We start from the raw sequence: 26,653 nt of genomic DNA on the forward strand, positions 1-26,653 counted from the left end.
TCTCTCTATCGTGATATATGTTATTATTCTTTGCTCCCTACTTTATTCCTCCCCCCCTGCCACCCTCAAAACACATTGCCAATTTCCCATTCACCCAGTGAATTGTGGTAGAAGCATCCGCAGCAGACAACGCATTTTGATGCTTATGTTGCAAGAATCGAAAACAATGCCATGAGTTACTACTGACAACACTAGAAGGCCTACCCACCGTGTGATGACGACTTCTCCCAGCGTATACTATACAATCTAGTTTAGTTCACTTTGCAGCTGAAGTCTCCAGTAATCTACTGGGCTGCTCATATGACCAATCACTAACATTAATCAAAGTCTTTGGTATCTTCACATCTTGATTTGGATAAACAGGAGAGTTCAACCATCGCTGTATCATCAAACAAAAGTGAGAATATGCAGCAAGAAAGAAGAGCAGGATGAGCAAGGTGGCGAGAGAACAGTTGGATGGTCAAAGGGGAAGTGCATAAAAGGCTTTTGTTATAAAGTAGAGGGAGGGAGGGAAGATATGGGAATCTGCTTTGCATTCCATCACAGGATTCTGACCCGCCTCCCACCGGCCCTCCACCCTCACGCATCTTTCTCCGCCGCTAATGCTGCTGTTTCTGCTCGTCGCAACAGTTGAACAACCGGTTCGAACCCGTCCATTTGAGCCGGAGCAGTTGGTTCGCTTCCGCATACGGATAGTTCGAGAACCGTTCCAGATTACTTCTGAACCGGCTGGAAAATAAGTAGACCAAATCGGACCGGGCGCGATGTGGAGGTGCTTCGTAACTGAAACAGCGAGGGTCTCTCTCCACAGGTGTCGCATGTTCTACACGCGACTCGCTCCGAGCCAAGCACAGAACGAGAGACCCGCAGAACCGTCCATCACAGCCGTCCAACGTGCATCGGACGTGCCTCCGTGAAGACCACGCTTTGGCCCACCGTTCCGCATCTTGACCGTGCGCTCCGACGCCGCGGTTTCGTTGTGGAAGAGTAATTAGCCGGAGGAGGATAGATGACTCCAATGCGAGGCCAATTAATACTCGCCCACCACCGCAAGCGTACGCAATCCCGGTTCACCAACAGCACGGCCTCGGTTGGACCAATCCAACAGTAACAGCGAGGGCGGATGGAGAAGGTGAACGTGGAAATGCTGAGGCGCCGTGTACCAGAGGAGTATCAGTGAAGAAGCGAAGCAAAGGTTGAAGAAAAGACCAAGTATCAGAGGGAACAGATCGGATGAAGAAGAACGATAGCAGCTGCCAGCTGCTCTGCTCTTCTCTCACTGGCTAATTTAATTCACTTTGTATAGAAGATGAGAAGAAGAAGAAGAATTGATTCTAATTTTATTGAAGCAGTTGCTGAAAGCCATTGATGTCACCTACTGTTCATCAGCTGTTACAGTAAGCAACAGCTGCAACTTGAACACCACAAGAAACCTGTGAACTTATGTCAGCAGAAGCAAAGAGGAGCAGAATCATACAAACAAAATCATCAAGACACCAGCTTTATCCGATATCAGTGCGGAAGGAAAAGGATTTGATGCTGCATAATTTACTTCAAAGGGGCTACCTTTTTTGTGCTTCTTTGTCTCTGAGAGTCTTACCTCTGCTTTGGAGTTTGGACTTGGGTATCGCATGCTCCGGTGTTAGAAGGCCTGCTCAGATTGCATGCTTTCGACGTGCCGGCTGTGTGGGTACAGATTGCGTGCTTTCGACGGCCGACAGCTCGGCGTCGTCTTCCTCTGGCGCTGGCAAGTTGAGATCGATAAGACCGAAGTTGCCTCCGTGCTTGGTGGCAGCGGGGACAGGGGACGTGCTCGGCGGAGAGCATGGCGGCGGAGGGGCTGCCAACCGCGAGTTGCCGGCGACGGTCGTGGCGGAGGACGTCAAGTGCGACCGCTTGTGGCTGCCAAGAGCTTGGCCGGAGCTGAAGACCCTGAAGCACAAGGGGCACTCGTGGACCTTGGCATCGGCATTGGCGTCGACGGAGTCGGCTTCGCTGTTGATCCGGGGCTCGGTGACCGGGCGGCAGCCGTTGGTCCTCTTGTGGCTTGCTCGGTGGCCGCCGAGAGCTTGGTACGACCGGAACACCTTCTTACACGCGCTGCACTGGTATCGACTTCGCCCCTTCCTTGGCGGGGGCCGCGGTCGGGCGGCGGGCCGGCGGGTGTCCTCGTCATCGGAGCCGTCCAACGGGCGATCCTCCACCGTAGCGGCCCAGGAGTCGCGGGAGAGCATCATGAGGCAGAGGGCGATGTCCTCCTCAGGGGTCGCGTCCGAGACGGAGCTCATCGGCTCCCCCTCCGGCTGATCCAGCGGAGGGGCGGTGGCCCTGCAGGGGCGCTTCGTCGGGAGGCGCTGGCCGCGGGGGGACTCGGTCTCGCTCTCCCCGTCCTGCACGACGTCGCAGGAGCCGGCTGCCTCCACAGCCGCGAAGGTGGAAGAGGAGAACTCGGGATCCACGAGCCGGAAGCTCTTCCGGGGATTCATGCGGAGGCCGTAACAGAGTCCCACCTCCTTCTCCATCTCCACCACCACCACCTCCTCCTCCTCAACTGCACGCTCCGCCGCACGTTGGGCGGAGGAGGTGGAGTCCGAAGAGTAGCCGTGTGAGCGCGGCCTAGCCAGAGGGGCGGCGGCGATGAAGTGCGAGCGCATGTGCCCCCCGAGAGCGCGGCCGTTGGAGAAGCGGCGGAAGCAGAGATTGCAGGTGTGCCTGTCCATCGAATCAACTACTAAACGGCAAAGGTTTTCTTGCGCACTCACTCGATCATTCTTCTTAACAAGTAAGAGAAGGAAGGACGGGAAGTGGGAGCTAAAAATGAGTAGGTGACAAGCATTGCTCGACCAAAAGGAGTCACGCCCCACCACGAGAACAAGAACAGCCGCAGAGAGAGAGAGATAGAGAGAGAGGAAACCGAGAAGGGTGTTTGGTAAAAGGGAACTCGAATCATAAATGGCATGTATCTTTCGGCTTGGAGGTCAATGGGAGAAACCAATTGAAGTAATTCTGGAGATGCATCTCTGTAATCAATCTTTTAGCTTCTATAGCAGGTATTTTCTTAAGAAAACATTCCCAGTCCATCTCCTCCTGTCATCCTAATAATTCTTAGCATCATAAGGTTGATTTAACGGAATCAAACATACAATAAAAACATAATACAATACGATTCGATATACATATATATACACACACGTGTCAGGGGTACGTGCGAAACGCAACTACCTTGACCTGAGCTGTTGCACAATTAATCGTGGTTGTGCCGTTTATATCGGCCCACGAATCCATGGCTAATCTGTTGACAGGACCACCCTAACCGGCACACACTTTGAAGTGCTCCTTATGCTTTGAGATTGAGAAATTGGCCTTGTGCTTTGAGATTGAGAAATGTCTTCTCTTCTTCCGAAATATTAATTAATAAGAGCATTTCCTACATCATTTTATTTGTTTTCTTTCTTTGTGCCAAACTAAGAAATGTGTACCACGTTGTCCAACATGCAAATTAGTTGAATATTCAATTAATTAATTAATTAACTTATATGAGAGCTATTATTGATTTTGGTACATTAGTCTACGTGATGTGAATCCGAAGTTACCGTATCTGAAGTGGGTGGGTTTATATTACCGTATCCAAATTCAAATAATAATACCAGAAGAAGAGAACAAAATAGCAAATGCATATAATTCTCATTTTTTTTAGTTGGGTGGGTTTGTATTATCGATTCAATAAAAAGGAAGGCATGCAAGGAGCAGAAGTTGGACCGAAACAGGACGCCACCCATGACTATACCTCCCTGGCAGCCAACGTGTTTCCCAAGGAATGCGTGGCCCCCACTTGTGTTCTGGAAAGAACTCGCCTCGTGAGTTTGAAGATTACGCGATTAGTGGGTAGGATGACTTGGCGCTGATGTGAACCGTGTTGTTATTTTTCGTCAATAAAAATTTTCTCTTTTCTTTTAACTCCCATCAAACTTCCATACAAATAGTATAAATAAATAAATAAATAAATAAATAAATATATATATATATATATATATATATTATGCTATAGTTAATGTTAAAAAAATAAGATTACAATGGAATATACGAATCAGTGTATTTATGGTTGAATCGATGAATCAAAAAATATATATCATTAAATTTTAATTTTAACCACCATCTTCCTCCTTTTTTTGTTCCTTCTCAGTCTATTATTTTTTTTCTATTTTATTAATATGTAAATATATAATAAATGATAAGTGGCGAAAATAGAATTATGTATTGTTGTATTAGTATATATTGGACATCATAAGTATTTCATAATTGTTAAATATAACACATGAATCATAAATAAATAACAATAAAATAATAACTATCAACTATTTGGGATATCTTTTATTATGATCGAGACATATAAAAAATTAAAATCGATTAAGATTGTGTTTATAAGATCATTATGTCAATAGCCTCACATAAATCTTTCACTTTTCTCATCCATGGATGTGTTAAATTAATTAATAGTAAATAAAATCATGTTGATATGCGCTAACACTTATCATGTCGATACTAAATTGTAGAAAGGTTTCTCGACACAGTTCTCTACATATACTGTAGTTTTTTTAATCTTTTATTAGCAATTTATGATGATTGATATAATAAGTATTGTTTACTGTTGTGAATCATCGGACCGAAGTTTCTCGTGGAATTGATAGTGCTGTTGTGCGTTTAGAAGGCACAAAAATGAGGAATTCGACGTGAAAGTGATCGATTCCAAAACCAAGAGAAATGGGAGAATGCATGCATGGCAGCGTAGGAATCGAACTATTAGGTTTATGAGCGAAGACTCCGAGGGTTGAATTCTAGCCACAGAAGTCAGCGCAGCCTACCTTGTTCTCTTCTTTGTCGCAAGACAGTCAATCCAAGTTCATGCATGCGACAGTCACCGAGAGCGAAGGTCAAACATGCACACCGGAAAAAAGGACCAGCTGTCGATCACAAAGCTATATATTTGAGGATGGATACAAAATTGGTTCTGTTGATGCTCATTACATTTTAGCAATATCAACAACCTTTAGAAGGAGTATTTACGAGTTAATTTTCTTCGATATTATAAAGAAAAATAAGCACTTATATCCCTTAACGATTTGTAAGGATTGAGAGTTTTCATAGTGAACAATTTCAGTACGTCTATATCAAGATAATGACTCATCAGAAGTCGCAACTCGGTTCATGTACGGCAAGTGACAAACCTATGAATGGAAGATCTAAAAGTTGCAGCTGAACTTGTGTATATGTAGAGCTAAAGGTTGACCAGTAGTTGGGGGTTAAAAGGAGGATTCTACACTTGTTGTCCTTCAGCTTGGAGGCAAATGGAATCCTCTTCCTCTTTTGTTTTCTCCGCCATGTCCACTCCTCCACCTGCTCTTCTTCCTCTCTCTCTCTCTCACGCAACACACACACGCTCATATCACGGTGAAGAATTCTTTTACCGGTGGTAACTCCACGGGAGTGCAAGTTTTCGTCGAATCTCATCTTCCTCCGACTTAGCTGCTGACTTTACTGAAGCCGATCGATAGCAATGCGAAGACCATGAGGCGATCAACGCGTTGTGGATGGGTCACTAACGATGCGTGTTGGATTAGAAGTGGAGTTGCTATTCTGGCCTTCTCCACCGCGTTCATGCCGGGCACGCTTGCATGCTTCTACCGGAAGCTTGCAAGAACGTTTTCTTTGTTGCTTGCGTGCAGTGTGTGTCTACTTCAAGTTTCATTGAATCGTTGCATCGGCAACTTTAAGCTATATTTCTCCAATTAATTATAGTTTTAGTGTGTTGGGATTTTGGAGAACTCTACATAATATTATGACAACGATGACAGCCAATTGGATTCAACATTGATAGAAAAATAGATAAGTATGTTATTAATTAAGTTCCTATATAATTTTCTTAAGTTTATTGTATTTATTTCTAAATCATTGAGATAATATTTTATCACTGATAATAGATAATAATAATAAGTAAATAAAAAAATTCTCCAATGATAATAAAACTATGGAAGCGGTTCATTCCTTTTACATGGGTTATTAATATTCTATTAAGGTTTTTATCAGTTGAGATAATATTTCATAGCCGTTGTATGGTGCATGATTTTTCTTTTTTAATTAGGAGTACAAGCATATATACTTTTAAAAATAACATATTTATCACTTAAAAACTCAATACAACATATATATCATTTAAATATTCCATATATATATATATATATATATATATATATATATATATATATATATCACTCTTATTAGCATTCATTCAATAAAAAAAACTATAGTTAGAAAATCCAAAATATCCTTTGATAATTTCATCAAAATTTCAAACATAAAAGGACAATATTATAATTACCAATGTATATAAGAATCTACACAATATTTTTGAATACATTAACATCATTATAAATGTCATTTATGTAACATTTAGTGTTTTATAAGTATATATATATATATACAGTTTTTATATATAATTTTTCCTTAGTTTCGATAACAATCATCCCGAAAACTCAAAGAAACTATTTTTAACTATAATTAATCTTAACTAATTTATGATAAAATATAAAGTAGAAAAAAATATAATTGATATTCTTATCAAGATAATAGTTTTAAAATATGTTTATGTTAGTTAGAGTTTAAACAATTATAAGTATAAGAAGAAACATATATATGCACATTTTTGCCTTTTATTATTATTTTCCTTTTGGGCGATTAAAAGAAATCGTCTTGACGCCGTTCGCTCGACCCCCCAACGGTCCTGACGGAGGGCCCAGGGCAAACCGGTCAAATCGCGAGCCCCATCTTTTCTAAAGCCTTCAAAAACCCATGGTTTCGCCTTACTCCAGCTTTGGCGCTCTTCCCCCTCTCTTCCCTCTTTCCATCCTTCCCTCGTCGCTTCGTCTCTCGTTGCCTTCCTTCTCCTGCATCGTTTTCCTGTCTCGGTCCGTCGAGAGGGTTTCTAGGACAGCAACCCCCATGGGCGATTCTAGGGTCTTCGCGGAGCCGCGAGGGAACCCCGCGAGATCCGGAGCTGGGGTCGTCTCCAGAATCCGCCTCGAGAACTTCATGTGCCACAGCAGCCTCGAGATCGAGTTTGGTGATTGGGTCAACTTCATCACCGGCCAGAACGGGAGTATGCCGGATCACACCCACCTCGATCACTGGTTTCTGGATCTTTGTTTTTCGTTCGTGCTGAACTAGGGTTTTGTTCTGTAGGTGGAAAGAGTGCGATACTGACCGCCCTATGTATTGCGTTTGGGTCCCGAGCGAGGGGCACGCAGAGGGCGTCTAGTTTGAAGGATTTCATAAAGACGGGTTGCAGGTATATTTGATTTCCTTTTTCCTGTCCTTTTAATTCGTCATTGACGAAAAGCCCGCTTTTTTTTTTTCTTTTTCTTGTGTCACTGGCAAAATTCATTTTCTGGATATTGTTTATTTGTTTGTTGATTGTCTTGTTTGGTTCTGTTTGAGTGCGGTGTATGTGTTACGAATGGCATTTGATTAGTAATGTACACATTTATGGGATCCCGCTACTTGACTCAGGGAAATGTTATTATCTTACTGCGCTTAGTGGTTTGAAGACTAGCTGGGTTGTTTTTGGACACAACTGATAGTGGTAAAGAAGGTTTGTAGATTAAGAATTCTTTTAGTATTTTACTTCATAAAAAAATCTAATATTGTGTGAATGAGCCTGATACTGGAAAATGTCATATTTGTGGCTGCAGATGATTTAATTGGAACATAATGATTATTATAGAATAAAAACTATTGTGTAATGTAAAAAACATTGTCTTGGTTACGAGGTGATATAACCATAATATAATTTGTTGGCTTTGTCACGTTGTCACGGATAAATTTATATATAGGGTGTTTGATTTAATGTTTGTGTTTGTCTGTCTTTTGGTTTTGTTCATGCTTTTCATAGCATGTTGAGGGCTTACAGTAAGCTTGACAGTTTCATTTTGGTTAGTTTTTGTGATTGTTTTAGTTTAGTAAACGCAAATTGTGTGTGGTAATCGTGCAGAGGCAAAACTGCCTAAAAACAAGATATGTAGATAGCCTTGGCATGAGGCAAGAGGATGCGGCGACAATACTCTTGAATAATATGTCGTAGTGTTGCCATTTGAGTTGCCACAAAAGAAGCTGTGCACAACAGAGATTGTGCTAGGGGTAGGGGCCCATGATCTAGACAATGACACATCAATTTCAGTGAAGTCGGTAGACTTCGAGAGATGTTGGGCAACAGACTATCCTTGAGCTGCGTTTTGTCCATGTGTAACCTAAAAGTGGGCGGACGAAGGTTGATTACCAAAGAAGATAGCACAATCGAAGGTGGTGGAGGTCTTGTGATGTGTAGGTGAAGGCTACAGACGGAGAGATCGCAGTCCAAGTTCATCCCACAAAGATTAGAATGGAATAAAGATGTCACTAGGAGGCGACATGATGTAGCGGATCGTGATGGAACAATTCGAGGCAATGCGGCACATACGGGAGAAGTCATGTGAGAGATTCGATTATACAGAGGTATGATCGAGAGCCATTGGGAGCTTCACTTCAGTGAGCAACACGACAACAAGAAGGGTTATGGATTCAATGAGTGTATACCATCGTACTCGCTGAGGTAAGTCTTTCATACATGTATCGAATTTTGCATCAGATAAAAGCTTTGATCGTCAGCTTATGAGGGTTGTGTACCATTGAGGGGGATTCCAAGTGCAAGTATCGACGAGTCTCATGTGGGGGGCTTGATCATACATAGGTATGATCGAAGCGAATGGAGAGTTGGATTGCTCCAAAACTCATATTCACTTGAGGGAGCTTGACAAGTCTGAGGACAAATCCAAACGAACGAACATTCCTTCCAAGGATGCAAAGGAGAACAAAATCGACACGAGCTCTACAACATGATGGCGGAGGCCATACGTGAGAGTTGTATATGTTGTTCCATCAACCAGGGGGGATTGCTTGGAGAAAACAGAGACATTGAAACAAGTGGTCGAAAGGGGCGAGGAAGTGATGACGAGTCAAGAAGGACTTAACTACTCGAAGCCAAGCGTCAATTAGAATGAATGTGGACTTAGAGGAGTGCCACATTGTCATAGAGGTGAATCTATCGATCGTGAAGAAAGAGATGTATATACGAGGTGACGAATAGTAGGGCCATGGGCACAGTAGCGCCATGGTACTGTAGAAGCAAGACTTTTTTGGAGTTATTGATCCTTTGCTCTTATAGAGGGAGAGTGTATGGTTGTGAAAGGGGGTCAAGGAGATGGAAAATGCTAAGGCAAACTCTATATATCGAGCTAAGACAAAAGGATAGAGGTTAGGAAACTTCATAAAACCGGTGTTGATGGATTTCTCATCAAGATTGTCGAAAGTGGGGAACTTCGGGTTGATGCAGGAGTGTTCGACCAAGGAACGAAGTAGGCAGTATGCGGTGCTATACCTTTTCTATTCAGAGGAGCAGACAATGAAAATGATGGAGAAGATGGTACAATCAGAGAGGTGGCCAAAACTATCGGAGACTTGCTCTAAGTCATGTAAATTTTTTCTCTTTTTAGGTAAAACTTTTTGCATTCTAGAAGTTCGATGACAATGAGGAGGAAAATTGCATTAGCTAACTCAATGCAAGAAGTGCAAATACTTTGGGTGCTTTAAAAGTGTGAGCAAAGAGCAAGCGAAGGATAATAACCAGCTTAATGCATGAAGTACAATCCTTGAGGAGGCGGATGAAATCAAATAACCTTTGACTTCGTAACTCTTAAGAGAATGAGCAAAACCAAGTATCCTAGTTCTCTTATTTATCCAGCAAATGATCTCTACACATATTCAAAGATCCTTCAAAAAGACTTAGTGGAAGACTACAACTATTATATCTTCACTAATGGTGATTGGTTCTATTGAGAGTAGATTGCTTGTTTTATTTCCCAATCAAATACCATAAAAAATAGAAGTTATGCGAACTTCCTTGGAGGCAATAATTAAGCAAAAGAGGAATCAATGAACAAATTTTACGGAGGAAAGACCTTATAAACTTTCAAGTCTGCAAAGCGATGCTCGTTAAAGTTTTAATAGGCATCCAACCAGTTCAAACAACGTGAGACGTTTGAGAGATTAACGCATAATAAATAATGTCTTTTTCTTCATATGAGGGATCTGCAAGAACTAGCAAAAATCAACACAGCTTGACCGACCCCACACCAGAGTCAGAGTCATTGGCGAATTGAAGCAACATTAGTGGATCAAAGTTTGACGGTACACTAGTTGCTCTCTAGCGATGTAGAGCAACTGGAAGTCGTGGGAGGTGTGTTGTAGCTAAAGCATAAAATTGAAGATTCAGTAAAGATGAGGAGATGTCTGTAAAGACTTCAAATGAATAAGTGGAGGAGAATGTCATGGAGAAATCTGTACACAATGTATTTGATATAATGTTTGTGTATGTTCGTATCTTTCAGTTTTGTTCATGCTTTTCATGGCATGTAGAGGGCTTGTAATAGGATTGACAGCTCCATTTTGGTTGGCTTTTGTGGCCGTTTTAGTCTTGTAACCAGAGGTTGTGTGCAACCACCGCACAAAGGAAAATCTACCCCAAAATAGGCCATCCAGGTAGTCATTTTGGGGGTTTTCTAGCTCTGTAGAGTGGTGCGGAGTGTCAGCCAATACAATACTCTAGAGTTACTCGGATGACATATGACTAAATGGGCTTTTGGGGTATTGTCTAGGGCTAGTTTGCTGTATTGTTTCACAACAATGTCATATGGGGACTTTTAGTCGTGGCGAACCATCTTGAACCCTTTGTCATGCGATCGTTCAGAGCTTGCAAAGTCTATATTTGTAATTTGCGTTGCCTATCAAGTGTTTGTTGAAATGTCTACTTGTGGGATCTCGAGTTAAACACTTCCTGTAACCCGTCTTCTCTTTTGCAGGTCCTTATGGGACCATAAGAGGTTTCAGAGGGGTCGATCCTTTATGGATGGACACACAAGGGTGTCGCACAACTTAGGTAAAACTAACTAAGTTTGTGATAATGTGGTATCTGTCATTATGGTGCCTCACCATGACTTATGTTATTTTTTTTATTGAAGCTTCTTTTCATCTTAAGTTTGGAGTAATCCTATGTAGTTGATGTAAAAGGTATTGTTGTTTATTTTCTCGAATGAATGACTTCCATTAACATGGAAACATACGACTCATTCTTGAGTAGCTATTTGTTTATTGACCAGAACTGTGGGTTAACATTATCATCCATTTACGAATGACTTTTTATGTTGTTGATGCTAGTAGGCAAACTATAATGTTATAATCCAACTTTAGTTCTAACTAGTTCTCTTATCGCATTTTGTGCCTTTTGGTAATACACAAGGATGCAACTCTTCTTCATTTCTAAGCAATTTTTTGTGTGTTCAACTTTTAACAGCAAAAGTTTTGTTCTGATAACCAATTTCCACCTACACCATTCACCCTGTGCTCCGGACCACTTATTCGTCTTTAATCTAAATGTTTATTGAGTAAGCTCTTCCTTGGAAGAGAACTTATTTGTTTACGTAACTCTTCCTTTTATTCTGGATGGTCAATTTTGAGAAGCTAAGGTTGCACATCGGTGATGTCTGACTGAGTTTAAATAAAGTAAACAAACATCCAAAAAAGCAAACTGTGATGAAGCATGAAATAAAGATAGAAGCCACAACTGGTTCCCAGGCACACTCATGCTCATGCAATTTGAATTTTTTGAGGAAACTTGCACTTAAATATAGTTTCAGAAAGCTTTGATATCAATTGAGATCTGTTTTGAATTGCCCATGGTATCTGAAGCCACAAGATAGATTGTGAAACCTGAAAATATAATAGAGTCCACGAAACCATCTTAAGTCTAATTCTCAAACTGAGGCTTTGGTGAGATTGATGTATGAGTGTGAGGCTTAGAGTAGGAAATTAATATGAAATTTCTGATTGTGTGGATGGGTCATATAGTTGCACTTGTAAAGTTGGAAGGATTTCAGCTTAGCACGTCATAAATTAGTTCTTTAAAATAAAACAACTTTTAACTAATTCATCTGTGCTTTTTCCTCTTTTCCATCACCATAGAAGCAAATATGAAGTCAAGGTTATATCCTTACTGTTTATGTTTCTCTCTTTGTAGGTGCTTGTGCTATGTTCACAAAATGAGTAGTATCAATTTTCTTAGGTCAACTAATAGTGAATTATATGGTGCTCTTGTCAATTTTGGTGTTTAGTGTAGAAAAGGTATCCAATTTTGTTGAGTTATTAGGTTCTTAAACAGGAAGCTCACATTAATTTGGTATTTCATCAGCGGGGCTAGGCATTGGAACTTGCTCTAAAACATGATGGCTTTTCTTCTTGCAGTTATGCTACTGTTCTTGTTCAAATAAAGAATCACGGGGAGGATGCTTTCAAGCATGAATCTTATGGTGACCTCATCATGATAGAACGCAGGATAACAGAGTCATCAAGTTTGATTATTTTAAAGGACCATCAAGGTTAAATATATTCTCCTCCCCCTTTTATTTTTTTGTTGATAGATAATATCATAGTTTTTATTATTAAAAAGTAACCGGTATATTATCCTTTTATTTTCTCCTTTGAATATTATTTTAACTTAAGAAACAAATGGATTATCCTTCATTAGAAGGTGATCTTTCTTAATGATTAATTTTATCTGGGGATTAAACCCGATTATATTGTATAATGATAGGAAACATTGTGATGGAAGAATCATTATATAACCGTAACCGTTATAGAAAAAGAAATCATATGTTTAGTTGTTAGACTTAAGAAATTGTCAACTTTGTTGGATTTAATCTTATAGTAGTGTTTTTATAAGTTTTAGGTGCATTTTACCAAGGTCCCAAAATGTTTGACGTGCTAAGTGCTCGCTCGAGTAAGGCACTCCCAAATATTAAAACTTAAAAATTATATTATGATTGATAAATAATTAGATATGATTACAAAAATAAAGATGGTGCTACAAACTAATTGACCTTTATATGGTAATAGTGTAATATAGAGTCCCAACTCTTTGGTAGCGAGTTAATTGATCACAAACTCCCAAGTTCTAACTTCTAACAGATTAACAATGCGCCACCTCAATATGGTGCAACAAGTTAATCGATAAAAGTATCACCTATAAAATGAGAAAGAGAGGATTGAGAAGATGGAGAAGTAATCGACGGTTGTGGAGGAAGGTGGAAACTAGCGACAGATGAAGCTGGAGAGGGCGGTAGACGAAGCTACAATGGCGAATGGATGAAGTTGCAATGGTAGATGAAGTTGCTGAAGGTGGTGGACAGAGCGTATGAAGGTGGCAGACGAGGTTGCCGACTGCGGTGGGCAAAGTGGATGGAGCTACAGTGGTGGATGAAGTGTATGAAGGTGGTGGATGAGCGTTAGGGTTTCACTTCTGGTTTCTTTCATTGGGTCGGGCACATGCACGGGAGGGGGAGTGGGGTGTGGTGGGGAGTGGGTTTGATTGAAACCCACTTACTCAACCAGTCAAACCCAGACTTGAAGTCGACTCGATTTGGCTTGTGCGTTCGCCTAAGGCGTCCAATGCTTAGGCTCAGCCATGCGCTAGAGTGATGCTTCATTGAAACACCTTGCCCTGAGGTGTTGCAAGGCGCTCAGGTTTTGCCTCACCCGAGCGTCTAGGTAAGCGCCCGAGTGCTTTTTGAAAACATTGCCTCATAGGAGGATGAACAAGCAAATATTGAAGGAGTTATAATCTAGAAAGTAAAAGAAATAACATCGAGCTTTTTAAGAATAGCTTGCCAAAAGGGTATCCAATGTTTAAGAGGCATTAGTTTCATCATTGAAAACAGAATTTGGATTGTATGTCATTTTGGCTATATTGGATTTTCTGGGTCATTTAAAGTAATCTGAAAATGTCAAACAATGGTGACATTAATGGCAAAAATAGAAAGATTTTTGAAATTGTTAGAAGCAAGGTTTTTAATTTCAAATGATATCACCCGGTACGGGCAGTACGTACCGATCCGCCAGCAGACCGGTACGTGGATTGCTTGCTACCGGGCGGTACCGTCGATTGGGGCTGTTTTTGCCCCATTACCACCTGAAATCGGTCGGTGACGGTCGATTTCGACCATCGCCACCCACTACCGGGCGGTATTAGCCAAGGGAGAAGGAAGAAGAGGGAGAAGAAAAGGGAGAACCTGGAGATCCGATGTCGCTCTCCCTCGACGATCCCGATCTGTCGCCGCCCTCCCTCGTCGGACACCGTAGATGAGATGTCACCTCCTCCTTGTCTAAGGCGATAAGGCCTCGACGTCTTGTCGTGGGGAGAAGAAACCTCGGTGATGTCACCAAGGCTTCACGGGGAGACCAAGGCGTCGTCGGCGACTTCGCCTAATCCGCACGGGGAGAAGAAGCCTCGGCATGGGGAGAAGTATCCTCGGTGACGTTGTCGAGGCTTCGAGGTTTTCTTCTCCCCACGCGGGGAGAAGAAACGATGCGATGTCGTCCCTTTTCCTATTTTTTAACTTTATTATTATTATTATATATATATATATATATACCAAGCGGTATGTCAGAACGTACCACTCAGTATACTCGTATCGCACTGTATCGAGTTGAACTCGATACTTCAGTACGGTACGAAATTATGAACCTTGGTTAGAATTCACAGAACAAAAGAAAGATTTTTGAAAATGTTAGAAGCCTACGGAACAAAATTGACTTAAGCTAAAAGTGCTCTAGTCAATGAATTGCAATTTATTACTAAAGAACAGTATTCAAGCTTTGTGTCACTGGATATAGTTATTCGAGATCTGTAGCTTTATACTTAAAAGATACTCTCTCTAGCATGAATGCTGTATTTCCTATTGCTTTTTCTACAAACAAATATATGATTACATGTGCTAGATCACATATTTCACCTGCTTACAAGAGTTAATTTTCTACGTGGTCAACACTGATTTTAGAGTGAATGGGTCAAGTTTAGAGTTGCTTCTGAAATATGTAACAACTTTACTGGTAATGTATTTATCCATAGTGCCATTGGAATTTGCATGCAGGATTTTTGCTGATTATATTAAGTTAATTTAATCTGAAAAGAAAAGCAGTTCAACTACATAAAAAATATGTAGAAGTTTTTCTTCTGAGAAGAATCTCTATGGATTATTGATTGAGCATTTTCATTTATATAGGAAGTGATGGGAATCAAATTAAACTTTGAATTCTTTTCTATTACAATATTTTATATTATTTTTCTATGGTAAATCACACATTAAATACTGAGTTTAGTCATTTAATAAGTGTTTGGTGTTGTTCATCTATATTAGTTTTATGTTTTTGAATAGGGAAGAAGGTCTCTAATCGGAAAGATGAGCTACGTGAGCTAGTGGAGCACTTCAATGTGAGTATTAAACTTTCATTCCATCATTATGCTACATCTTAGCAACTATTTCATGCACATGCTTTGCAATTGAATATAAGAACAATCCTCCACATTCTTTATTTTCGGTTCCTGTTCCTTTCTGGAACCTCATGTCTCAAGAAGTTCATACTGTGCCAATAGTTGGATATGAGAAGCATCAGCTAAGTTGTTTTGTAAAAACACTCATCATCAATTCTATTAATGCTAGTTTTTCTTAGCGTGAACATAGAAACTGTACTGACTCTTATTGCTCAGTAGTGGCTTGTTTGTGGGCTTTCTGTAGTTGTGTTCATTTTATTTGCAGCGGATATCTATGATAGCGAAATTCTAAAGCTACTCAGGATTTACATGGACTGCCATGGTGGCACTTTGGCTATTTGGTTAGTTTGGGCACTAAGCCATGCTATTTAGCAAGGTTTTGAATACCGTTGGTAGTACGATGTATCAACTGGTATATACCAGTCCCACTAAGGACCGATATTAGACCGTGTGGGTGGGTATTGGTCTGGTATTTCTTTATTATCTTTTGGCCGGCACTGAGCAATACAGGTCAGTGTACTCACTACATGGTACACTGGTATCATACTGGTCTAATAGATTACCTAAATGGGTATGGCACTGAGATGTAAAACCATGCTATTTAGTTCACATTTTGTCAGTCTTTAAAAGGGAAAAAGTATTGTATTGATCTGCTAATGCGCCCAGACAGATCTTAGATAAGTTACATTAGATCTGACAAACTGCACCTTCATTTCCTTCTGGATAGTATATTGTAAACTTTCCTGCAGAAACAGTTTTAGATTTCTATGTTATTGTTGTTTGCCCTGATTCTAATTCGTATGTTTAGAATCAATTTACAATCTGTTCACACTCTTCTATATTTTTTCTTGAAACAATGATACTGTCACATGCAAAAAAAAAAAAAGTGGGTAATGGTTCAGAATCTACTTTGTTGCTGTAAATTTGTGTCTGTTTAACGCTTGACAAGCTGTGAGCTCAGAATAAAGACAAATGAGGAGACAGAGGATCTCCTTAATGGAGTCCTGGGAAGGACATGTTTTGCCATTAATACGAATCAAATATGACATTGTATGTGTTTTATTATCTTGGACACCTAATTGTTACCAAACCCCAACCTCAGCATCAGTTGATACTTGAATGGCTGTTCAACCTTATCATAGGCCCTTGAAATATCCAAAAAACAATCAAATAATCAGAAGCGATTAAACACCTGGAATGAAAGTCTTGTGTGTCATCTATAGTATCAGACTATCAGGAACTAGAGTTTTTAGTCTATTTGCAGGAGCTCTCATAATTAGTTTCAATGCTTCGTTATATATGTATAGGTTGATGTAGTTTTAGGGATTTTTTTGTCTCAGGAACTAACGAATGAATTATTTAACTTTCAAATATGTCTTGTTGGTTCATAATGCTATGAGAAGAGTTAATTATATTCTTTGAATTATCTTCCGAAAGGTCTGGGAAAATCTCATAGTCATTTTATCTTGGCTTGGAGTGTTGGATGGATGTATATGCAGAAAAGTAGAGAAAGATTTCTTCTTTTCATAAGTTCTCTTCTTTGGCTTGCTTTAACATTGAAAAAAATTGTATTTTTTTATCACCCTCATTGAGCAAAATCTTGATATCGTACACTTCTCCACATAGTAACTTAGTGCATGTGCAGGTGGAGCTCTGCATCCAATTATTCATTGTTGCACTAGAATTTTATCGAGTATTTTCTCATATAGTTTGCGTGATGAGTCGTTGCAACAAAATTCAATGCTATTTTTCGGTACTTAATAGCATAACTAGGTAATGGTCTAAAATTTTACTGGTGTTACCCATACGCTAATGGTCTAACATTTTGCTGGTGTTACCTGGAAGTGGTTATAGACTTGGACACATTAAATCTTTGTAACAAGATGTGAGCTAAACTGTAGTATTAATATATCTTAGGCAGTTTGTTTAAGTTGTTGTTCCATATATTTGTGGAAGATGGCCACCAGTCTCCTACATGTGATGATGCTTATGCTAACTTAAGCTAAGCAACACTCCAGCAGTATAAAAAGGAAAGAAATATCATATGCTCTAAGAAACAGGTTGCTTTTTAGTTTTTACTCTATTGATGTGGAACATATGCTTTCATATAATTTGCGAAAAGGAAATAAGCATAATTATCTATTACTTGGCATGAAGTATTCTGTGTTCTTCATGAATTTCAGTGTGTTGTGTGTTTTATTTACTTGTACACTACAGTGAAAATCAATGTAAAATGTTTGATTCCTAAAACATTTTTGGATTCCATGTGATCAGGGATTTTTTAGGCTGGAGGGATGCCAATGTTAACAGATGCACAATAGGTTGATCTAATCACGTATCTGCTTATATGAATGTGAATTGATGACCAATTTTACTTACCTTGATCAAATCTGATTAAGCCACGTTTGTGCTGCTTCTGTTTGGTTGGAAAATCAAAACTTTTTGGTTAGTAGTCCCATATTGGTATTAAAAGTTTATATTGACTGTACGTTGTCTGAAATCGAGAAACCAAAATTAGTGGTTTTCAAATTTATTGCATGAGAGAGATTTTGATGGTGACCAAAATAATTGGTAGAACTCGTGTTGGTTAAGTAATCCATGTTCCATGAAACATTAATGATTTAGCTTGAAAAGAATAGAAAGCACGACTTGGTCTGAATGACTCATTGTTTGATACAATTTTGTAGCATGCAGACTTTCTTTTTTTATTGTAATAGTTAGGAGAAAGAAAGATTTTAAATACTGGATACTGACCTTGTATTGGTCTTTGACTCTTTGTACTTCCATATAGACATATATTGGTTAGGAGAAAAGGGATTAAATCCTGGATATTGGTTATGTATCTGTCCCCTCTTGATCTGTTGTGGAATGTTGGTATAACATAGTATACTTCAGTATATCACTAGAAAAACCATCAAATATCACTTGAAGCATCAATATACTTTGATATGGCATGCTATATTGCATGATGGGTTGCAATATATGGTTGGTAGACCTGGTAGTTGGCACACTGCAATATATGAATTCATGATTAAAAACATATAACCCTGTTTCTTCTTTCCTTTAGTTGCTGTTCAGACTATTGCTATGCAGGTTAACCAGGAAAATCTTATCCTGTAATCTTGCTGATGATCTTTCAGTCAAGCCATTCCATGGTTGTATGCTTTGATTGCTTGTTTTGAAAATCTCATTTGTATAATATGGGTAATAATTTGTTCATGAAGGCTTATATTTACTCTTAGGTGACATATTATAATTCTTGCAGATTGATGTGGAAAATCCATGTGTCATAATGAGCCAAGACAAAAGCAGAGAGTTTTTACATTCTGGGAGTGATAAAGACAAATTTAAGGTGAATATTGAATTTAACTTTGGTGAATAATATTGTATTTAATTTTAGTGAATATTTGTGCCTCGACTGTTAGTTCCATGAGTTCGTTTGAAGTTTTTCTTTTAAGTTTATGTTTATTTTAAGAATGTAAAAGTATATATTGCTTTAGATTTAAGGAAGAAATAAACTGCAATGTTGTGATAGTTTTCGTGATGATTCTGTTCCACTAGCTATTTTAATTTCTTTTTTCAAGTGTTCTATAAACATATACTTTTTGCACAGTTCTTTTTCAAAGCTACACTTCTTCAACAAGTCAGTGAGCTTCTACAGAATATCAGGACTGAGCTGTCTGCTGCAAATGAGATTGTTGATGAACTAGAGTCATCAATAAGGCCCATTATCAGGGAACTCGATGAGTTGCGTAACAAGATCAAGGCTATGGAGCATGTAGAAGAAATTGCTCAAGAAGTGCAACATTTGAAAAAAAAGCTGGCATGGTCATGGGTATATGATGTTGACAGGGAAATCCAGGAGCAAAATGTCAAACTTGAAGTGCTTAAAGAACGTATTCCCACTTGTCAAACAAGAATTGACAAATATACGGTAAGCTATATACTGACTGTAATGTTTTCCTTCAGCCTTGTGTTATTTGACTTATCAGGCATCATACTAGTGTGTTGATCTATTGACTTACTTTATCTAACACCTGATATATCCTTCACCTTTTTGGTTAGCTTATAGTGTCATACAGAATTCTTCACACAGGACAACATCAGACAAAAGTAATCCTGTTAGTTTTTTCTTAAAGCGTATTACCTTATTGTTCTTGCAGGCAGAATTTTGTCATGTTTGATAGCCTTCTTTTTCTGCCATTTAATAAACTTGAACTAAGATGTGATTTCTGTGTTTGGGAATGATATTAAATTTCTCATTTTGGTTGACTTGAAAGGAGACCAAAAGCTGTTAGGGACCTCTTTTTTTAGATGCTACACTATTTCATATGTAATCTCCAAGTTATATTTTCAATTGTTGTATGATTTAAGGTAGTTTACATCAAATGAGGTTGTGCTAAACACATATTCTGGCTGATCTTTCCAAGGCTAGGGCCGTCTGACATCTATGGCCCAAAATTAAGATGTTGTTGTTTGGGTCTAGTGAGACCGTGGCTTAATTGGCTCCATTTAGGTTTCTAATCATGCCCAATGTGCACTATAACAAAATAAAGCCATTGTAAGCCTCTTTGGGCATCACTTAATATATATATTTTTTGTGTTATTCCTGTCAAGGATTAAAATATCATACCGTACCGAAGTTTCGATATTCTCTCGGTATGGTACGGTACTATATACTGCTCGGTATACCGTTCGATATTCTCTCGCTTCGGCGACGTCGCCTTTGTTCTCCCAAGAGGGGCGACGTTGCCTCTCTCTCTCTATATATAAATATAATCTTTTATTTCTATATCTATTTATTTATGTATTTATATATAAAAGTTAAAAAAAATGTGTGACGTCGCCTCTATATATATATATATATATATATAATATTTTATTTATATATCTATTTATATATATATATATATATTTATATAAATTTTTTTAAAAAAATGTGTGACGTCTCTCTTCTCCCAGGCTCGGTGACGTCGTCGAGAGAATGTATTTTTTTATTGTTGAAACAGCCAGAAATAAATAAATAAATAAATAAATAAATAAATAAATAAATAAATAAATAAATAAATAAATATATATATATATATATATATATATATATATATATATATATATATATATATATATATATATATATATATATATATATACCACCCGGTAGCGAGCGGTCCGTGTACCAGTTTACTGTCGGACTGGTATGTACTGCCCATACCGGGCGGTATCATTTGAAAATGTATACCTTGATTCTTGCAATAAGAACTTTGGTGTTCTTCTAAATTTGCTTGTGGGAGGTTGCTTCTCTTGTGAAGCTAGAGAAGCACTAGTTAAATGGTGTAATCTTGCTGCGTTTATTTAACACTAAAGGGCAATTTTCACTTAGTCTGGATTATTACTTGAACCTTGGACTTGTTTTTTTTTTAATTTTTGAACTTTGTGGTTGATTTAGGTGTTTCAAAGGGGTTAATTTTCTAGTTGCATTTGATTTGATAAGACCTGAATCTACAAGCTCACACACTTATTTTGGTTGGTTTGGCTGTGGTGTGCTAGTTATTACAGGTATGTGCTTTAGCTTTATCAGCAGCAAAAGAACTAGAGTGGCCTTTCTCCCAAAGAAGTGGCCAAGTGCAAGGAAAGTTAGGGAACGGTAAACAAGTAGCAAAGAATGATGAAAAAAAAAAAGAAGGATATGAATTTGGAGGAATTCTTATCACCAAGGAAAAGAGGAAGAAAGGAGAATTATCACCTGTCTTTTTTTCTTTCAGTTGATTATTGCATTCATAACCATAGTTGTGGAAGAGCATGAGTCTGCTGTAGCTGTTAATATCTAAAATTAGTCGAATATTTCTAAAGTAGGATGAGTAAAAAAATACATTTCTTGCATTTTTAATTTATGTCATTGTGAGCCAACTTGTTTTGGCTATTTCAACAATAATTTTATAGTTCTATTTCTGGCTTATTTTTCTATCTTGTGATTGTTTATATTGCAGGTACTTTTCACTCAAGGTGTTTAAGCTGATAAATATTTATGTTTGTTGAAATGTATCATGTTTTTTTTTTGCAAAATATTATGTGCTCACTTAATTTTATTTTATCTGGAAGATTTCATTGACATTGTTTTTCCTGGTTATCCTTGTTAGGCTCTTGTGGATGAGTTGAAGGGATTACTTGCTTCTAAGAAAGCTGAAATAGCACACTTAATGGAGAAGACTTCAGAAGCAAGAAAATTGAAAGATGAACTGCAGCACTGCCTTTCGGCTGTATGCAATTATTTTTTATTGATCATTGGTCTATTGTTGGTTAAACAGTTGTAGATGCTGTATCAAGTTTTTTCTCTCCTTTAGTTGGTTTCTTTTGGTTGACTTGGAAATTGATGGGTTAATTTTATAAGGTTCTTGACCTTGCTGTTATCTCATTGGTATGATTACTGAGTATTTAGCGATAAAAGACTGCAACAATGGTAATGAGACTTTGACCCAAACTATTTGGGGTTGCACATTTTCCATCTCTTGTGTTGGACTGAGAGATCTTCTGTTTCTAATCTGGATGCTGTACCTTTTCTGATACATGATATGTTGTAACTGCTGATCTATATAAATTTCTTTTGTTACACTTCAGGATAGCATTCTAATTGATTTGCCATGGACCATTTTTTTTTGAATTATAAGTTGCTCATTAAATTTGTTTAATGCACTTGGCTATGATAATCTTTCTCATTTTTTATTTCTTTTTTATGCTGGTTTTGGGTAAGTTGTCATGACATTAACCTGCAGTTCCAAATTTCTTTGTAATTGTTACATACTTCTTAGCTAAGATGATGTGCTTTGGGTAAGCTATTGCTCTTTTTATATAGGGAAGCTAATAAAGTCTTTTAGCCTCCTATACTAGGAAGACTAAACTGAATCATTCCTGGAGGATGATGTGCTTGCTTTACTTCTAAAGGAACCATTTAGTTGGACCACAAACATGCACTCTTTTTTCAACATAAAGGAAAATAGGAAATAATATATTTTCTTTTTAATTCTTCTCAACTTCTCATGTATACAAAAGAAAATCATATGAATTTCATTAAAATAAGGTTTTGAATCTTTGTTTGGTGCCAGTATCAGTAATCTACCATGCTAGTACAGTACCAGTGGACCATGCAGTATACTGATCCATACCAATCCGGTACCAACATACAAAATAATAAAACACACCGATTGGTACCAAACTGCATAGTCTGTCTGATACTGGCCGGTGTGCACTGTACTGATCGGTATATGAAACCCTGCATCAAACATCATGTGCTTGCTTCTTCTTGTACTAGTTTTTGTTCATACCTTATATCACATGATAGCTTTTCTTGGTGGTGCATTCATCTGTTTGTTTGCAATCTTGGCAAAGTTGAGCTTTACCAATCATGATACCTTAGATCTGCTCTGATGCCACAATCTTGGTAAAATATATTATAACCTGTTTAATTTTGTAGGCTACGAAAGACAAGCTTGAGCTTGAAGGGGAGTATTCTCGAGAAAATAACATGGTTAGGAAACTGACTCATCGTGTAAAGTTGCTTGAGCAGCAAATTCATGATATTAAGGAGCAATATAAAAGAAATACACAGGTTTGCATATCTGTATTTCTTATACATTGCTCATACTTTTTGTGATCAAATGAATACATCCACTTTAAATTATCATAAAATTTCATATGTGATGTACTTCGAGGGTAGAACTTCATACTCATGCTTTATGTGTCCAAAAGCTTTTAGTGTACATTTTATGCTGAAACATGGGCGGCATTAATATACTGAGATATCATGTAACTGAAAGTAAGTACCACTGATGCATTATAAAGTAACTAAAAGTAATATATGTCACATAAGTCAGATAGTTCAGTTCTTAAATTTAGATATTTTAACTATTTTATTCTTGTGAAATTGTACATAATATATCAAATAACTTCATTTTTATTTTTTTATTTGTATTTAAATCTCTAGTCATTGCTAATTTTTTATTAATTTGTGCATTGTTTAAAGTTGTATACATAATTATGTGTATACCAGTGTAAACATGTCATTATAAGTAGACTGTAGATATAAAATTCGGTGCACGCCCCCATATGCTGATGACCAAGGTTTTCATCCAATGCAAAATTCGGTGCACGCCCGGAAGACCCGCCTCTGCGGTACCATGGCCTTCACTCCTTGAATCTATAGCCCTTCTTGCCGTCGTGTTGTTCACCAAAGCGGAGCTCCCGGTAGCTCCCGATCATACCTCCATATGATCTCATCCCTCACGGGACAATGTCGTGTGCGTCGCATTGCCACAAACTGTTCCACCACGATCCGCTGCACCATGTCGCCTCCTGGTGACATCTCCATTGCATTCTGATCCTTGTGGAATAAACTCGAATTGTGAACCCTCCATGTGTGGCCTCTGCCAATACATCGCAGGGTCTCCTCCACCTTCGAATTTGTTCGCTCCTTTGGCAATCGACCTTCATCCACCCACTCTTGGGTCACACCTAGATGAAGCACCGCTCTAGGACAGTCCGTCGCCTAGTAGCTCCCGAAGTCCACCGACTTCCCTATAGTTTGTGCACCATTGTCTGGATCCTGGGCCTCTGCCCCTAACAGCACAATCTCCGCTGCGTACTGCTTCCTTCATGGCAACTTGAATGGCAACACTGTGGCATATTCTTCAAGAGTACCCGCCTCTGCGTCCTCTTGCCCCGTGCTAAGGCCTTCTGAACCCAACTTCGCCTCCGCAAATTGAGTCGCCTTAGTTCCTCCATCAAATGCTCCTCCGAGATAAGGTGCATGTGCCGCGAAGCTCCCTTCGTCTTTGGCACCATGCAAGATGAGTCCGCTCCGTCAGAAAGAAGGACCCATGGAACAACATGATCCTACTCTTGCCTCTGCAAGAGTTCATGTCCTTGACCTCTGTCTAAGGAAAGCACTGTGCCTCTGCTCCATGTTCCAACTTCTATGCTGGCTCCCTTCATGCGGCTTGGGTACTTCGCCAAGTTACACCCAAGTTGTTCCGCTCCTCGTTTTTGCATTGAGTCGATGGTGGCCCTCGCGCCCACCATTCCACGGGTCAGCCCTCCCTTGAGTCCGATCTCCACATCGACTCCAAGTGTACCTTCATAAGTTGCTTTAGGTCGCTCCCCCACTTGATCTCGCAATGCATCCACCAATGCATTCTCTCGAGCGAGATCATGCGACAACTCCTCGCCGCTTGCTCAGTCCATCGAGCTTCGTGAAGTTGTTGTTTGTGAGGTACTCCTCCTCAACATGTGAAGTCCGTCTCACATGATTCTCCCCCTGGAGTGTCGAGACTTATCCCTCCTAGATAACTGTCCCGTTGGAGCAATATCTCTCTTCGTTTCGGAGACCACCATCCCCTTGGACTACTCCGATCTGCTGAACAAACTGTGCATTGTTCTGCCTCTTGCAAACGCACTTGCTAGATTGTGCCTCCACGTCAATACAGCCACCGCCACCCCTCAAGGCCTAGCAACATGCTGAACTCGTTGCACACTTCAGCCTCTTCCGGACGTATCCTTTGCATGCCGAAGAGAAAGTTTCAATGCTCCATGGCGCCGAGTCTCGGCCGCCTTGGGATGGCCACGAACATTCCATCGTCCGCATACAAGCCTATGCATGAGTACCAAATTCTTCGAGTTAGCAATTCCCCTCACCTCTGTGAGCTTTGCACAACTCATTCGGTCGCTGAGCAACTCATTCCACTTTGCATGGTCTCATCCTTTGCCAAGCGCGTTGCTTGCCTTGAGCACCATCAAGTCAAGTTGCCAACGTTGAGCCGTAGCTCAAACTCAGCCATCCCAACCTTTGTGCGCTCCGCATTCTTCCAAGCTTGCATGTTCTCGTGATGCCTTTTGCGCGAAGGGTTGGTCATTCCTCTGAATGCCAATGTTAGATGCCCGCTCCTCTAAGCGACTCTTTTCCCTACATCTCCATGCCCATTTTCCCTCAAACGGTCGCGCGTGCTGACTGCCCTCAACGCAGCCCCGCTAGGTCCCCCACATTTGCATGTCAAGTGTTTCTATGAGTGCTTGTCCTGCTCTGATACCATAATGTCACGACCTTAGCTGGTTTTGCCTAAGGCGTGCGGCACCCTCGCGCGTCCGTCCGCAAAGGTCAGCCTCCCCGAAGCCTCCCATTGTCCCTTAGGACCAACAAAAGAGAGAACGGGTTAAAGAGAACGCCTCAATCGGGATCCACAAGCAAACATGTCCGAAAAACACTTCATAGACAATGCAAATTACAAACAGACTTTACAAGCTCTGAATAGTTGCACAACAAAGGGTAAAATGGTCCATTACAGACCGAAAAGCTCTCGCACGTGTCCACATGACACAACCTTTATTTACAAGCCTAAAGAGGCCACCAACCCAACTAACATGGGACTATTTAGCCTTCGGCCGCCCCTCTACCTGCTGTACAATGCATGAACATGCCAAAAGACAACGGACAGACATAAGCATTACATCCAACATCTTGTTTAGAAGTTTGTCCGTTACAGTAAGGTATTGAAGCTTTTCATATATATATTTTTTGTTAATATTGCAAATCAGACCTGGATCTGCTTATGACTAATAACCAAGTATACAAGGTGTTTCTAGCCGCTGAAACTGAAAAATTGTCCTTGCTGTAATGATTCAAGGGCCAAAAATGGATGAAATCTAGGTCATCTATCATCTATGTTAAACCCTTCGATTATACATTCAATGAAATCAATCAGTACTGGGGCAAGGACACCATTTTAACAACAAATTAATTTATCATAAGCTTCATTGATTGATGAAAGCATCTGCATAAACAAGGATATTTTGGAGCCTGGTGAGATACTTGTTATGATGTTCTAAATTTGCTGATTGTCGAAGGGATTCATATCATGGGCAGTTTCATCCATGTATTTTTTTTGCTTTGTTAATAGCTGAAATCATATATTATGTGCATGATTTTGTTAGCTGAAAGTAGGCCAACTTTAATTCTTTGACAATCTTTGCATGTATATATCATTTCTTTTGGAAACATGGAGCTAGCATGAATATGGCATCAGTAACTTTGTGTGATTTTCAATCTAAGGCTGAGGTGTCCAAGATTGAAGAACAAATGAAGAAACTCCAAAATGAGGTTGATATAGCTCATACAAATTTTACAAGGTTATTAATTTT

General features: G+C 39.4%; 2 protein-coding genes across 3 annotated transcripts in view; one reads left to right on the plus strand and one right to left on the minus strand.

Annotated features, from left to right (window-relative positions):
• Positions 1-696: 696 nt before the first annotated feature.
• Positions 697-2,983, minus strand: LOC103984845 (zinc finger protein ZAT9-like). The gene has a single exon (XM_009402405.3). It carries the CDS (start codon positions 2,718-2,720, stop codon positions 1,656-1,658), a length of 1,065 nt encoding a protein of 354 aa, XP_009400680.3. The 5' UTR covers positions 2,721-2,983; the 3' UTR covers positions 697-1,655.
• Positions 2,984-6,854: 3,871 nt separating this feature from the next.
• Positions 6,855-26,653, plus strand: part of LOC135673694 (structural maintenance of chromosomes protein 6B-like) — a 30,362-nt gene continuing 10,563 nt past the window's right edge. The window contains exons 1-9 of one of the 2 annotated variants that reach the window (XM_065182899.1): positions 6,855-7,153; positions 7,237-7,342; positions 12,385-12,518; positions 15,354-15,409; positions 18,735-18,821; positions 19,083-19,403; positions 21,607-21,726; positions 22,938-23,072; positions 26,565-26,641. In XM_065182899.1, the coding sequence (XP_065038971.1) occupies positions 6,997-7,153; positions 7,237-7,342; positions 12,385-12,518; positions 15,354-15,409; positions 18,735-18,821; positions 19,083-19,403; positions 21,607-21,726; positions 22,938-23,072; positions 26,565-26,641 (1,193 nt within the window). In that variant the 5' untranslated portion in view covers positions 6,855-6,996. Of the gene's footprint in view, positions 7,154-7,236; positions 7,343-10,946; positions 11,024-12,384; positions 12,519-15,353; positions 15,410-18,734; positions 18,822-19,082; positions 19,404-21,606; positions 21,727-22,937; positions 23,073-26,564; positions 26,642-26,653 lie in introns of those variants that run through there. The other variant, XM_065182900.1, reaches the window with a different exon arrangement.

The sequence above is a fragment of the Musa acuminata genome, chromosome BXJ1-5, assembly GCF_036884655.1.
Source record: "Musa acuminata AAA Group cultivar baxijiao chromosome BXJ1-5, Cavendish_Baxijiao_AAA, whole genome shotgun sequence".
Classification (NCBI taxonomy): domain Eukaryota; kingdom Viridiplantae; phylum Streptophyta; class Magnoliopsida; order Zingiberales; family Musaceae; genus Musa; species Musa acuminata.